This window comes from Scomber scombrus, chromosome 13 (genome assembly GCF_963691925.1).
Source record: "Scomber scombrus chromosome 13, fScoSco1.1, whole genome shotgun sequence".
Taxonomy (NCBI): domain Eukaryota; kingdom Metazoa; phylum Chordata; class Actinopteri; order Scombriformes; family Scombridae; genus Scomber; species Scomber scombrus.
Window position 1 is genome coordinate 2,296,412 of NC_084982.1, and position 15,624 is coordinate 2,312,035.

At 39.9% G+C, this 15,624-nt stretch overlaps 1 protein-coding gene across 4 annotated transcripts in view; it reads left to right on the forward strand.

Annotated features, from left to right (window-relative positions):
• Positions 1-15,624, forward strand: part of man1a2 (mannosidase, alpha, class 1A, member 2) — a 136,646-nt gene that overhangs the window by 47,044 nt on the left and 73,978 nt on the right. For 2 of the 4 annotated variants that reach the window (XM_062431531.1, XM_062431532.1), the window contains exon 4: positions 10,894-10,990. In XM_062431531.1, coding sequence (XP_062287515.1) covers positions 10,894-10,990 — 97 coding nt within the window. Of the gene's footprint in view, positions 1-4,118; positions 4,259-8,445; positions 8,490-10,893; positions 10,991-15,624 lie in introns of those variants that run through there. The other 2 variants (XM_062431533.1, XM_062431534.1) reach the window with 2 other exon arrangements.

Genomic DNA, 15,624 nt, shown 5'->3' on the forward strand with positions numbered 1-15,624 from the left:
GTATAGTACAGTCATAATGAGCTTCACCAATCAGAGCTCAGGTGATGGAGAGGGAGTGACAGTGGAGCTGGCAGAGGACAAGATCACCCTCTGGGCTGCTGCCATGCAAGAATGGCTCAATCTCCAGCTTGGTTTCTTTTTTCAAGCATTAATACAATATACAAGACAAAATCAAACCAAGATCATCCTTCCTCTGCCTGATCAGCAAGTAAGATCACAGGACTGACAGTGAGAAATACGCTTCCACAGATTTTCCGTCCGCGTATCTTTTGTGGTTGCAAAAGGGTCTAGCCTGTGTATCTGAATATCTGTCTGCATATCGTGGATTAATAGGTTGGCCTGCCTGAATACTTTTGTGCAACACTACATGAGATAAAGATGAAGCAACCCGTATGCAAGGACATCATAGATCAAGCTATTTTTTTTCTCAAAAGTGAGCCTGCAGGGCAAAAAAAATACTAGGCTTTCAATAACATCTGTCATCTGGCATTTCAGAATTGGGTGCTGAAGAGCAAGGTGGAGGGCTGCAATTGGGAGTGAGTTCTTGCAGGTCCCATGAGACCTAATAAACATGTTTTATGAGTGGGATGCTTTAATGTATATATGGTGGGAGTGTGTGGTCATCATAACTCAGGATTTAACATAAGACTAGAAACTAAATTTAACACATGAAACAAAGATATCATTTGTTAATGGTATAACCTTTTGAATAAACCTACTAGTAGCTGAAACATTAAACAGTCTCAGGGGGTTAAAAAAAGTGTTTTAATGTCAGTATGAATGCTGCTGTTGAATGTTGAGTGTTTCCTACTGTAACTGCTGAGTCAGCCACCCCACACCCATAGACTTTCCATCAGCAATCAGGCAACATCACAACAAGAAGCAAACTTGCAGTTTTCTCTCCTGCTCTGGTCACAGCTTTAGTCAAGCCTTTGCTTTTTAAGCTTCTATTAATAGAAATGTAACACTTCCTGTTGCTACCTTTCCTGTTGCTAATTAAAGCTTTGACATGGTAACTATTGTGATGCAAATGCAGCTTTCTCTTGCCTGCTTAAAAATAGCAACAGCCAACCTCAAACAAATCCTCGTGATAAGTTAGATTTTTTTTTTTTTTACCAATTCTGTTGTGTCGACATTTTTGCTGCACTTTTGGGTCTTTAGTACTGAATCCACACTTCTTAACAACCCACTGGTTCCTACCAATTTTCACTTCCAATTCAGAAGTAATTTAAGCTGAAACCGGACAGTCATCTTGGGACTTTAAGCAAGACTCTCGACCCCAATTGCTCCAGTGAGGAAAAGTTTTAAAAAAGAACATTAATGCTCTGCCAGCCCTTCTGCAGATTATGCATTTTGTTTGGTAATATAATTCTTTAATCTATTATACTTTACAATGACTGTTCACATTCATCAACATTGGTGCCAGGAGTGGTCAGCAGGCCAGATTTGAATCAATCTATGGCCAGATAGAATGAGGAATATGTACACAAGCCATCAGCTAAGTGATTGTCATATAATACAGTGTGCATTAGGTAGTGTGTGTGTGCAGGATTCTAGCCGTGCCCTGCAGACATCTGCTTGCCTGGACTAACTATAGTGGATAAGTAATTGCATGAATTTTAATATTTATTGAGCAGTTATTTTTTCTAAAAGTATGTTGGCACTGCTACAACAGTTGCTTTTTTCCAAGTACTGTGATTTCTTGCCCTAAATTACTTTCCGCCCTGTTTTAAATAAACAAAACTTGCTCACTGCACAATAAAGCCTACTTTGAAACATTTCCAACCATTCTACCCCCCCCCCCCCCCCTGTTTTCAGCTGCTGAGAGTAATTTAAAAAAGGCTGAGATTGAGATGAGAATTGAATGATGGCGTGCAAGATTACTTGTTACAAGAAATGTTGTTCTTAAACCCAAACGCATCAGACAAGGTTATGTTTTGAATTGTGAAATATTACCTATTCATGGGATGTTCCTTGTCAGTTTCTGCTCTTGAGCTGGCTTTTTTGAAAACATTTTGCCATGTCACTGTTAATTACAGTGCTCTAGAGATGCAGCACTCAGCCAATGTCACCATTAAATGTGAACGCTTCAAAATGCTCGTAGTTGTTGTCATCAGCTCTTCTGTGAGGTTTGAATACAGACAGCATCTCCCTGGTAGCCTTATGTCTGACAGGGAAACACCTTAAATCCATACTGTCAGAGTATTTTGGATTTAGGAGAAGTTAAAGAAAGCAATGTAGAATATGAACAAAACATGTAGCTCCTAGTGGGTTTAGCACGTTTAAACCTTGAACATCCTCTGTCTTTCATGAGTAGAGGTGATAAATTCCAAAGGTGGTAAATTGAGACACATATTTTGCAATTTTGATAAAACTATTCAACAATTCGAGTTATCTTTACCATCGTGTTTCCAGGGTACTTTTTGTTTGCAGTACTAACATTTAGAAATTTAGTAAATAAAATAAATTACAGTTTACACTAAATACATTTAGACGCACGAAAACATCCCCCCCAAATGTAGCTGCAAGGTTAGGTTGTTATTCACCTTCATTTAGAAACTTGAAAAAACCTTTTCTGAAAAGTTGGGGTGTCTTGTATTTGGGGAACAGGACTTAATTATTATAATTGGGGTTGTCCTATATTCAGGCCGTAGTGCATCACCAATTATTTATTCATTGTACTAAGAAGTGCTATACCGGGTTAGATATTATTGGGATATGAAATGACCTATATTGCGATATGAGATTTTGGTCATATCGATCAATCCTGGATAGAAACGGTAGCTGGTCTAATAGCTAGCTGGACTAATATGTTTATTTGTAGGCCCTAAATAAAAATAGTTACAAATATTCACAAGACCACTCAACGCAACACATAGCACATTAAATTGGTAACTGTGATGATTAATTATATATATATATATATCTGTTTCTTAAGCCATTTTTTGTTGGAACTGGGCTTGGGAGCCGTATTACTGTCCCGATTCTGAGGGAAATTTACTGCCACAGTATCCTGAATGTATTTACTGCAAGAAACATTCCAGATGTCACATCCTCACCGCCCTCATGCATCTTCTGAAAGGCCTTCCGTCGAGCCAGATATGAAGCCTCCATGGGGTGAATTGGAGGGAGATGAGAAAGACTGAGGGGGGGCGGACGGGTGTTTTAAATCACTCAAACTGACTCTGGAGGTCACTCAGAGCAGCTCATAACTCCAGCTCAGCTCTCCAGCTCCCCAAACCTCTGAAAGCCAAAAGCTTGTCCTGTGTGCCTCTTCTGAGGGAGTTATGCTGATTTGAATTTTTTTTTTTCTAACAATGGCAAAAGTAATGACCTTCCTCTCAGCTGCTGGCTCTAAGGGGATTTATGAATATTTCAATGCCCTGTGGTTGTCCCTGTACATTGTAATTGTGCGTATGTAGACCACAGCACATCAGGGATAAGTATGCACAAATGTCAGCTGTTTGTCCTTTGGGAAGGTGATGGCTCGGGGCAGACTGTGCAACTGGTTGGAAGGCAATTGACTGCATTTGTGAAGGTTACAGCTCTTGATAAACTGTGCAATCATGATGGAAGCCAACCTGCTCCCTTCAGAAAAAAAAAATCTGCTTAATTTTTATGTTGTATTATAAGATTTGAGTGCTGTGCATCTTCAATATCAAAGACACAATGTCCTTGGCATTAATGCAGAATTTAAATTAAAGGGCTTTATGTATGTCAGAATATGTTGTCAAATTCTGTCAAAACAACAGTTGAGGAGTCTTAATGAAGCCCTCAGTGTTCCCCACAGGTTGAGTGTTTACTGTTATTGTTGGAGCAGCATTAAGTATTAAGAGATATCTGCAAAGCAGCAGTAAATTCATGACCTGTCTCACATATTATTGCACCATTCTGGCAGACTTTCAAATCAGTCTGCACTTTGGACAGCCTTTTGACATTTTCAGACTAATGAAATGGAAACATAAACATGTTTTTTGGTGGGCTGGCTTCACTTTTCACTTTCAAGTTCGTCAGTCGATAGGGAAAGAGAGGGGAAGAGAGGTTTTTAATCTCCCTCAGACTCTGACCTTAATAACATAGGACCACTCCTGGGCTGCCAGTGCCTTCTAAAACGAACTTGAGCGAATAATGTTGGATGATTAATACTATAATAATATTTACTGCAGAAATATACAGAGTGAGCCACAAAGAAAAAGGCTGATGATTGTAGAAGGTTATAATGGACATCTACAGTGACAGTCTATTCTGGTTCTCTCAGGTAGGGCTTCCTCTTTTTATTTGAAATTTGAACATTCCTTCAAATTTAGGATATAGTTACCTATAGTTACCATACAGAACACTCTGAGCTCTATTAGTATAACAATATTTAATAATGGTATGAAAGGCAAATGTAAGAGGTATCATTTGGCTATACCATTTGCATTGATATGCTTTCCTTTTATCACTAAAACTAATACACATGGAGCAAAGGTGATGTGGGGCCAACCCACACAACCACTATGACCACCTCAAAACAACAGAATGAGACCAGGGCCCTGTTCCATAAAGCAGGATTACCAAATAAACCAGGTTTATTTCGTCAGTCTGGCTCATTTCCCAGCAGATTCGGTTCCATAAAGCAAACTCAGCATAGTTCAAGCTCAGTTACCACGGCAACTTATGCTGGCAAACTAACCTGGTCCGGACCAGGCTAATTGTCAGACTTAGCCTGAGTTGCTGCTTATCCTGAAAGAAAAGAGATGATTTAATATATAAATATATATATATATAGTCAACTTAACATGTGTATGCAAACATATTTGGACAATAGATGTAATATTTAAATCCATATGTCTTAAACTGCTATTTTCCTGGTAGGAAGCGCTGTTTTAAAGGTATTGGTTATTGATTAGTACATTTAAAATAATGTCAACTAAGACGTGTTTAGTGGATGCATGTCTAGGCGTTTCCCTTTTTCTGTTAATTGATTAAGATCCAGTCTATATAATGACCTCCACCCATGCACTGTTTCTGTGCAGTCTGTTTGTGAAGGCGTGTCCCTTGATTGAGGAGCTTGTACATGACAGAGCTGTCATAGTCTGCAGGGCACTGCAACAAGAGCGCACCTTCAGAGACAGATCAGACACATTCAATCGATCAGCAATTTCCTGCCGGCCTTTCTCTTGGATTTTATTTATTGTTTTTGTGATCATATGCTTAAAGTCTTCATATGTCTCCAGCAGAAGTGTGTGCTGGAGACTGCTAATGCTCTGTGGCTCTTCTGTGGTGGATGTTGTCATTGTGAATCCGTTTGATCTGTGTTCTACGTCTTGGGCTGCCTGTGAATGGCGTGCACACGCAATTAGTCTGAATACTCGAGCCTGTCTTGAATTAGTTTGATTGCTTGAACGTGGATTGACCTTTATGGAACCGCTTTAGCCTGATCTCATTTGTTAGGCTCATTCAAGTCAAGTGTTCGACAATAAGCGCTGCTTTTCTGAGCTTGCTTTATGGAACGGACCCCAGATACTTCAGCTTTAACACAAGTGGGTCTTGTGGTGACCTAAAAAACATGAACAGGTAGCTGTCCTTATAAGAAAAGCCTGCAGTGACTTTACACAGCCAGGAACTACTATGTAAAGACATGATGAGCTATCTACACTGTTTAGAGAAATGCAAGGGTAAAAATACATGTTTACTGTGTCTAATACCAAGCCCCCAAGTATGTTAGCTACAAGATTACATTAAAGTTGCAGTGCATTGGTCTTGAGAAAGTAGAGCTAAACAGACCTCACACAGATATTCATACACAGCAGAAGCAGAGCAGTGTGTGAAAGGCTCTCAAACATTAATGAAACTCTGCTTGTACAAGCCCAGAAAACCCCAGTTAGTTAAATTGATAATAACTTTAACTCCAGGCAATAAATAATGGCTATTCCAAAGACTTGTACCACATCTAAATTATATTTCACTGAAATTATGAGAGAGAAATAATCAGACAAAGAAATATACAGTACATTACCAACCAATCTTCTAAATGTACTGTTATGTAAAACATTTAGGTCAGGCTGCCTATTCCTGGTATGAAATTCATTTTAAAATCATAGCTTTTTTTTCTTCATTTTAAGCTTTTTTGTGTTTTTCTAAAACATTTCTGTTGATATTCATACTTTTTTTTCACCTAAGCAACAGTGCTATCATCATTTTGCAGGTTTCAGAATACCTCCTACAGAGAAATGCAACAACATAAACATCGGAAAATGTTTCATCAAAGTAGAAGTAGTTTCTTCTTCAGGGATTGCGGATACTTGGGAAGCAGTGGCAGGTTTAGTGAATCAGGACTAATGAAGCAAATGTTTTTATCACTGTGCCAAGTTACAGACTGTTGCAGTACAAAAATGGTCAAATGAGTGGAGGAACGGCACACATGGTAGCACTTGGATAAAATTAAAAACCTCTTTAAGTATTGGTATTGGCAAAATTCCTTTGCTGTGCATCCCATTGTAAGCTTAATTAAAGAAAACGCACACAAGATTTTCTTCGTATTGACAGAATGTACACACTCATGCCATGGCAAGTAATTGAGTTCTGTTTAGGAAGTAAAAGAGGTATTTTACTGTGCTGCCTAATTACTGTGAAGGTATTAAAGGAAACATTAGAGGAATGCATGATCAAAAGATTTCAAATGGCTTCAACCTTACTGAGCGGCTGCCACAGGAAAAAAATGATGAATCATGCAAATGAACAGACTGTGTGAGTCTGCCTGCGTTCCTTTGGAGAGTTGTCAGGGCTTGAACAGGCTTCTTCAGCCTATACCACAAGCTGCTGGTTGCTTTCCTGCAAGTCTCACATGTAGTAATTCACAGTGGGCACTAACTGACAAGAGGACATAACATCTCCAGCACCCACTGGGAGTACAGCTGAGAGTGACGACAGAGAGAGAGAAAGAGAAAGAGAGAGAAGTCAGCGGAGCACAAAGTGAACATGTGGGATGCAGGATGGGGACCTTTTTGATATGATGTGGGTGGGACAAGGTTCATTAAACTGTAAAAACTCTGCCTGCACTAGCTTTGACTTGCTTTTGTTAAACACACTACTTGAGACATTTTCTTGTATGAAATTGGAGACAATGGGGTTGCAGTATGTTCCAAAGAATATAGGATCATAAATAATAATACAACTTAAACTACACAATCAAAAGCAATGCATATTAAGCTATTCTCGTACTGTGTATACAACCTACATCAACAACTTATTGGATCTAATATTATGTCTTCCTTCAGACACTCAAAATAATGTTTCCAGGATAATGAAGCATGCAGAACTCCATATCTGCTTCTGCTTTGAGTCAATATATTAGGATGTGTTTCCAGGAATACTGGTAGTTCTTTCCAGATCTTTATATCCATGTGTGTGGTCTTCACCACATGTTGGTTTTGGGATTCTTTATTTTTTTAAGCCACTTGAAAGGAAATCCAGCCACAGTGCTCTGTCCCATTACACTACTGTAACTGGAAAATCTCTCTCTGTAACATTTTCAGATGTTTCTCCACTTATAACGATACATGAACCGTTTCCGTAATTGTCACTGTTCCCGTCAAAAACTTGTCTCAGGGTAACTGCTCGTTAGCACTGTAATGTATGGCTCGTATCTCAAGAGTGTTTAACGAGAAGATGTATAATTTAATACCTGCTCAGAGTCAGCCTTCCAGCTAAAGTTCTAGCTGTAAAATAAAATAGTGATAGCTGCAACAGGTGGGTGATAATTGTCCATGATTTTGGCACTGTCAGTGACCCATTCGATATTACAAAGACTTGGATCCATTGGATTCGGTGTTGATATAAAAAATATCGATTGCTGCAGGTTTGCTGCTCTTTAGAGATGTTTTGTGAACAGCCTCTGCAGCCACTTTGCAGTCATTGTTGATGAGGTTCAGCTCTAATTGTAGAATGAACTAGCCACTTTGGCTAATGCAAACACATTTTTTCCCCTTCTCTCCCTGTGGCGCCCAAGACGCTGTGATGGCAAGAGGTAGCTGTCAGAATCAATCACCAACATTTTGTAGCTTAATGTCCAATTAGTATTCCGAGGTCCTTTTCAAATAAGCAGTTTGTCAACATCGTCAAGCACCCTGCGCCGGTGCATTCGTCCTTGGCATGTGGGCCAATCAAAATTCAATGAAGCGTCCAACCAACACAGATCAGGAGGAGTCGGCCAACACTTAAACGTCCACGTCACGGTGTGTATTAATTTGATTTATAATCCTCGGTGTGCGCGTGGAGTGCGTCATGGAAAGACACTAGGCCAAGAACACAGTGAATCTCATGTCTTTATTAGCTTGGCTGCCTGCTGCTCCAAGGAGAGAGAGAAAAAGAGAGGGAGATGGAGGAGGGTCTGGACTCATCCCCACACAGTAGCACAGAGAGGCAGGCAGACATGTTGGCAGGCAGGAAAACAGACCTCTCGGAAGCCAAGAAGCCCAAGGTTGCTGCACCAAGCTACTTTACTGGTATGTGATGCAGTTCACTTGTGTGTTCACAGGTTCCCCAAACCAAATAGAACTCAGATCTTTTAAACATGATTGTAGCTAGTGTGCAATCAGTAACATTAATGTGATTGAAAGTGTTTTTTTGTTCTATTTTCATTCTATTGTTGGGGAAAGACATGATGCCATTTTTATCCCCCTTTGTATGAATGTATCTGTATTTGGGGAACAAGTCAGTGTTCTATTGGGGAGACATTGTAGTTAATTGCAGTGTATTATGTAACTAGTCAGCCTAATGAGAAGGGTGTCAGATTTTTAAAGAGGCTCCTCAAAGGGCTGGTGTTGTGGAAAACGAGAAAAATGAGCTTTGGGATGGATTCCAGCGATGATGGGGGGGGGGGTCCCTCCTGTGCTGATATATTACTTAATTCTGTCTCCTCTTTCTTTTTATGGTATTTAAAATGTTGAGATTCGCAGCTCAAGAGCAGACGTGTTCAGAGGGAAGCTTTTAGTACGTGACACCAAAAAGTCAAGTGGAATATAGCATGAATATCCACCAACGTACCTGTCCAACGTAACTTCTGCCATCAGTTTGCATCTCAGCTGGATGATGAGTAAAGTGTTGCTGGTTGTTCAACAGCTAAAAAGGTCTTTACAGCCTACCAGAAGATGGACATTTCCATCAGGAATGGCTGAAATTCATTTTCCCCCCATTATCAGCAAGTGGTTTGTGTATGTTCAGCACATTTTACAGCCGACTGTCTGCTTAATGAGACTCTGCACGCTGCAGGATTTTCAATTTTTTCATCTTCAGTTTGAAAACAAGCACACTTGTAAAGACAGTTTCTTTCTGCTACTTAGCCAAAGAAATAGAATATATCTGTACTAAAAGTAAGCTAGAAACCTGAAAAAAAAAGGACTTTCACTTTAAGAAACATAGAAACGATATTACTGCTCTGAAACGTCCTTTTTGAAATCTCAACTGTCCAACAGCAGGTTTTCCCCCCCCTCATTCTCTGGTTAGAAGCTTGTATTATTCATTAGGTAGTATTCCCATTGGCTGGGGGTGAAGGTCGGGGCCACACCTCTAGCTAACGAGAGTAGGTGGTCATTAAGAATGCTGATTTAATGTTGATAGCTTTGGAATCAGCTTGCCGGAGGACAGAGGAGAATCTGTGCTGTAAGTAAAGAGAAATTTATAGAAATCTAGTGAATAAAATATCACATATCTTTAAAATAGACTCAGTATTTATAAAAATGAGTCATAAACATCTTTAAAGGTGGATAAACTGCCCCTTTTTTTTTAGTCCTTATGAATAGTTTTTGCACAAAACACAATATATTTCATCCATCATTATATTATATATTTGTGACCACATCCAGGAGTTCTCTTTTATGAGGGTCAAGGTTAAACCAAGAGACAACCCCCCCCCCCCCCCCCCCCCCCCCCCAAAACAAAATTGGCAACAAAATTGAGTATTAATATAAACATTACATACACTTTTTGATAGTGTGACACAGGTACAAGGCTTCAATTCCACCGTAGCTGCCACCGTCCCTGTCATCACACAGGACATCATGGAAACGATATGACACCCTGACAGACATGTAGAGAGTGAGAGGCTCAGACAGATGGGAGAGCTGGCAGGTAGACAGACAGAGCAATATAGTGAAAGAAATCAACAGATGTCCATAGAAGCAGACAGTGACTGACACGACCACATAGACAGGAAATGTACTTTTCTTCTGAGGTTGTTGATGCCACTCGAGAGGAGGGCAAAAAAAAAAAAAAAAGGTTTGAAATTGAATGAGAGCAGCAGCGCCTCAGTAAAAAAAAACAAAAAACTGGCACTTCTTCCTTCCCTGGCTGTGTCTTCTTCTCCGTTTGCCCCGGGGCACCTTTTCTCAGCATCAGCCCGTGTCAGGGCTCATCTCACAATCTCTTGCTCTCTTTTTTCTTTTTTCAATTTTTTTTTTATCCTCTTCCCTTTCCCCCCTAGTCTATCTCTCACTGCCTCCTTTCAAAGGTCATATGAAGAATAGAGTCTTATTTTATTCTATCCATGAATAGACTAATGTCTGCAGATACACAGAGGGGGGGGGGGGGGGGGGGAAGTCATGCACTAAAGCTAAGCTACTGTGTGTGTGTGTGTGTGTGTGTGTGTGTGTGTGGTGGACTGCAGTGATCAGAATTTTGTATCATGTTAATTTCCGGATCATTGTCAACCATCACATAACTAGTTCTATAAAAACCTTAGATTACAATGTCAAATGAAACATGGTCATCCAGCCTTCCATACTGATCTGTTATTTGGAGGTAAAGTGACATGAATTAGAGGATTTTTGATGTGACATCACAATCTCGGGTTGCAAAGTCAGACTTCACATCTTTTAATTTCCTGTTTTCTTGTCATTTTGTGTCCCCCAGATGACGAAGCACGCGTGGGACAGCTACAGACAGTACGGCTGGGGTCACAATGAGCTGAAGCCCCTCGCCAAGAAAGGACATTCCACAAATATCTTTGGTAAGCCAGACGAACCCCTTTTTCTCCCACGGCTGTCTGTTCCCGACAGCAGTTTGTTCACGTGGTTATAAATCGAACAGATGCACGCATGAACACACACACACACACACACACACACACACACACACACACACACACACACACACACACACACACACACACACACACACACACACACACACACACACACACTATCTTGCTCACACCAAGTCTCAAACACACACACACACACACACACACAGCCCGTCTTTTCTCTTTTAGACAAAGTTATGTGATGATGCCTCCGGCAGCATGCATATCACTTTGGTAAGAGTGTTTACGCACTTCCCTGAAACTGTAAGCAGAGAACACACATCACTGCAACGACTGATAAACGAAAATCTGAAAGTGTATTTGAAGTATCAGTAATATTTCAGCAAACCTTATCTGAATGTGTGGAGCAGCTATTTTGTCAGACTGTAGAGCAGTGCTGTAAACCTGCAGTGATGCTGGGTTAGTCCCTCATACATAGTCAACAACATTAATACCTATAATTAAAATGATCACATGCTCGTGTGAACACTGAATAAATGCATCACTCAGTAAAATGTGATGTTTTGCATTAAATAGTGGGAGAAAAAACAGTCTGTCAGCTTCCAGTCAAAAGGGAAATTAGCTTTTTATAGAAAAGCTTTGCCTTTGGCAGTGATCTTTTTTTCCCCCACAGAGAGGCCCATCCACTGCAGCCTCTCATCATCTGTGATTTGTATTTAGGAGGCTGTTTTTTTTTTTGTTTTTTTGGTCTGCAGCTGCCTTCCATGATAACACAGTTCACACAACTTGGATTGCACCTGTCGCAGCGGGAAAATGTTCTCACTTTTGCAAGTTGTAGACTACAGTCTAAAAACAACAACAGCGTTGCTGAAGGAATTAAAATATCACATGACTTCATGTATGTGACAAGCAGTGACATAGTCCTTACAAAAATAAAGCGATTACAAGAACAGTGAGGCACATTTGAATGGCTGAAAGAATAGACTTCATATGTCTGATAAAAATGTCTAAAAGTTTAGATGTTGGTGAGAAAAACGTAACACTATAATTGAACACGACATCAAACCGCAGCGTTTCCGCTACATTCATTCTAAAGCCGCCGCTGCTTCCGAATTTTAAGGAATGCCATGAGAACAATTACACAACTTTGCGAATAACTTTTATTTTGAAACAACGGACAGAGGAAGTGGAGATAAGCGGAAGTGAGATGCGCCAGAGTTCTGGATGCGATGTGAGCGAGTGTTGGTGACAAAAGTTTGTTTGCTTTGTTTTCTATTGGAGTGTCCCAACTGGCTGTGAGTGATGCAGTGCGATGTGGTGCTCTGTTTTCAGATGAAATTTTGTCGGCAGCCCTGTTTCTATTTACTTCCTGTTGCTCATGTTGAAAGCGCTTCATGGACTAGAAACAGCTGATTAATTTAGTTAAAATGAGAAGTTATCTCTATGATACCTCACTCCAAAAACTGTAAATGAGGTGATCTGGAAGTTTCACGGTCAAGTTGCTGTTGGCTATATTATCATTTCCAGTAAAAAAAAACAACTAAATATAACAATATAAAATGTGTGTTTTCTGTTTAAATAGTACAAAAAAGTAACAAGTAATCACCCATCTTTTACTCGAGTTGACCTTCAGTGCACAGTTGACACAGACAGAGAGGGAAAAAAGAAGAAAAGGAAAGATGAGAAGAAAGAGTAGATTTAGCTACCTAACATTAACTTTGATGGATTTAATAGTTATAAAATCATTAGGTATGTGCTATTACTTATATGTCTTATTACAATGTGTTACATTCACAACTAATTATTCATTTTAAGAATGATATAATTATAGGTTCGATTCCGGCAAGGGACCTATGCTTCAGGTCATTCCCCTCTCTCTCTCCTCCTGTTTCCTGTCAGCCTCTATGCCACCCATTGACAAAATGAAGGCAAAAAAGAATAAATAAATAATAATAATTATTATTATTATTTTACAATTATAAAATATTTTAGTTCATTTTTAAAAGTGAAGTATTACATTTGGCCCCAATAAATTATGGGTATTTCTAAATAAATGTAAATAAATATATTTTAAAGTTTGATTTGTAATAAAGTGCGCTTGATTTCTTATTTTCTAATCACGTATTGTTGTTTACTCTGACTGCTGGCTGCACCAACCTGGTACAAAAAAAACTCTTAGCTCACCACTGCTGGAAAAAATCAAACACCAGCGTCTCCCCCTCCTCCCTTTTATTTCATATGTAAACCCAACAACTGGCAGTACAACTTCTCACACCTGCACCTTTCCTTGGCCTCCACCTCCTCTACTCTGCTATTGTACTTTCGTTTTTTGACAGGCTTCCTCTTTGATCTTGTAGCTGTCACAGTTGGCTAAGAAATCTGTAAAAAAAAAAAAGAAAAATCCACAGCCCACAGTCCAACTTCATAAAGATAGTATTAAGCATCACCTTTCCTGGCAAGCAGCATCTGCAGAGTGATTGGCTGCGTGTGTGTGCTACAGCCTTCAAATGAAAGACGACACACAAGCTTGATTCTATTGCGTGTGTGCTCAGATTTCTAGCTATAATCTTCTAAATTGAATAGCAGCACACAGTACACACACACATATATATATATATATATATATATATAAATTGATGTATTGCTTGTGGAAAATTCATATTCCGAATAATCAGGTTTGATCTTGTTGTCAAAAACACCATATTGCTCTTTGTTTAATGTGGATTTATGCTAGTGAAGATGTTGCTGTGTGTGTATTTAATGTTCATGAGTTGCCAGTTAGATGTGTGTTTTTCTCGCTTTCTATAAGTCTGTCTGTGCCTTAGGATGCTGTGTGTGTGTGTGTGTGTGTGTGCAGTGTGAGGATGCATGCTTATGAGGCTTTTGTGTCAAATTGGAATGTTCCGTCTGACAAATTGGCTGGAGGCGGCTGTGTTATTTTATGAGCTGCTGCTAAATAGTAGATCTCTCTCTCTCTCTCTCTCTCTCTCTCTCTCTCTCTCTCTCTCTAACTCTCTCTCTCTCTCTCTCTCTCTCTCTCTCTCTCTCTCTCTCTCTCTCTCTCTCTCTCTCTCTCTCTCTCTCTCTCTCTCTGTGTGTGCTTCCATCTGTTGGTATTCTGGTGTGTTTGTGAACTGTGTGTGTTTGTGTGTTTTCCCCCTGCCACCTTGTAATGGCTAAGGTCTGGATATCTGCAGGTTATTAGTCACAGGTTGCCCAGGAAAGAACAAGTGAGAGAGGAGGCAAAGAATCAAGCCTCAAACTCTTCACGATGCACACTACTGTTATTGATGAGGCGCATCCCGTCCTCCTACAGAACTTGGCTGTATTGATTACATGTGTGTATAAGTGTGTGTGTGCTCGGAGGAGAGAGCAGCACACAAGAGAAAGCAGCATATTGGAGATACAGTGGAAGGTTTGCTGTAACTATGGGGAGCTCTGACAGGTTTGTACCAAAGGGACACACAGATACAAAAAAGGCTGGGAGTTTGGATGAAAACAAGATTTGTGATTGACTGTGAATTATGGATTTAAATCACTGTGATGTCACAGTTAACTTGAGTTATGTAACTGACTTCAGGAACCAAAGAGAAATGTGGTAAGGATTCCCATTGTCCTGCATCAGTCTGACACCAGCGTTACATACACACTGCTGTCTGCATATCATTCGCCTCTATTAAACGTGTCTTCCAGTTGAGTTGTTAAAGAAACAAAGGATACAACTGTGTGTGTGTGTGTGTGTGTGTGCTCACTCCACGCCTTCCAGTCTTATTGTGGCACCAGGATCTGGTAACCTTGAGTTCGCTGCCTGGCCATGTTTTGTTCCCCCCCCCCCTCTTATTCTTATCTTCAGTGAAAAGTAAATAGAGCTGATTTGGAGCACAGATACAAACACAGCCTTTGTCTCGAGGGAAAGCGGTTCATGCAAGGACAATGTGGGGCCTTGTAAAGGAAACGCAGTTCAAGCTCGGTTAGGAAAAAGGCACAGCTCAAGCAGCAGTGTCACACACAGCCAGCAAGCTACCTTACACTCATACAGGCCTTTTCCATACACGTGTACAGAGGCTTGGCCTGACTTGGTTTGACTGGGAGCGTCAGCCAGCATGGAAGACTCTTGGAGCTCCATCACACCAGGGCGACCTGCTTAAAGGTTTGTCTTTAACTGATGTTATGCTTGTCTTCAGTTGAAAAGCAGCGAGCCTAGTGTTCATAGTCGCGACTGTAAAATGGCAAATTAACACATTTCATTCACTTTATTTTCTTCCCAATAAAATTCCCCTGTTATTCAGCTATTTCAAAGCTTTTGATATGACATGGCTGAAAGCTGTCAGGAAAAGCAGATATTTGAAAGTAAAGTAACACAAAGAGAAACTAAACTTCAAACTAGAGCCAGAACGATATATCGGCCATCGATATTGTTGGCCGATATTGAACTATCAAATATATTTCGGTAAATGGTGTTTATGCTGTCCAATATGTGCCGATATTTTTTAAAAGATGTATAGGCCACATTTTATGTATATTTAATCGTTTTTCCCTATTCAAGTTTAATATATACATATTAGATTCTAAGTGAAGTTTACTGTTTCAGTGCACTGATG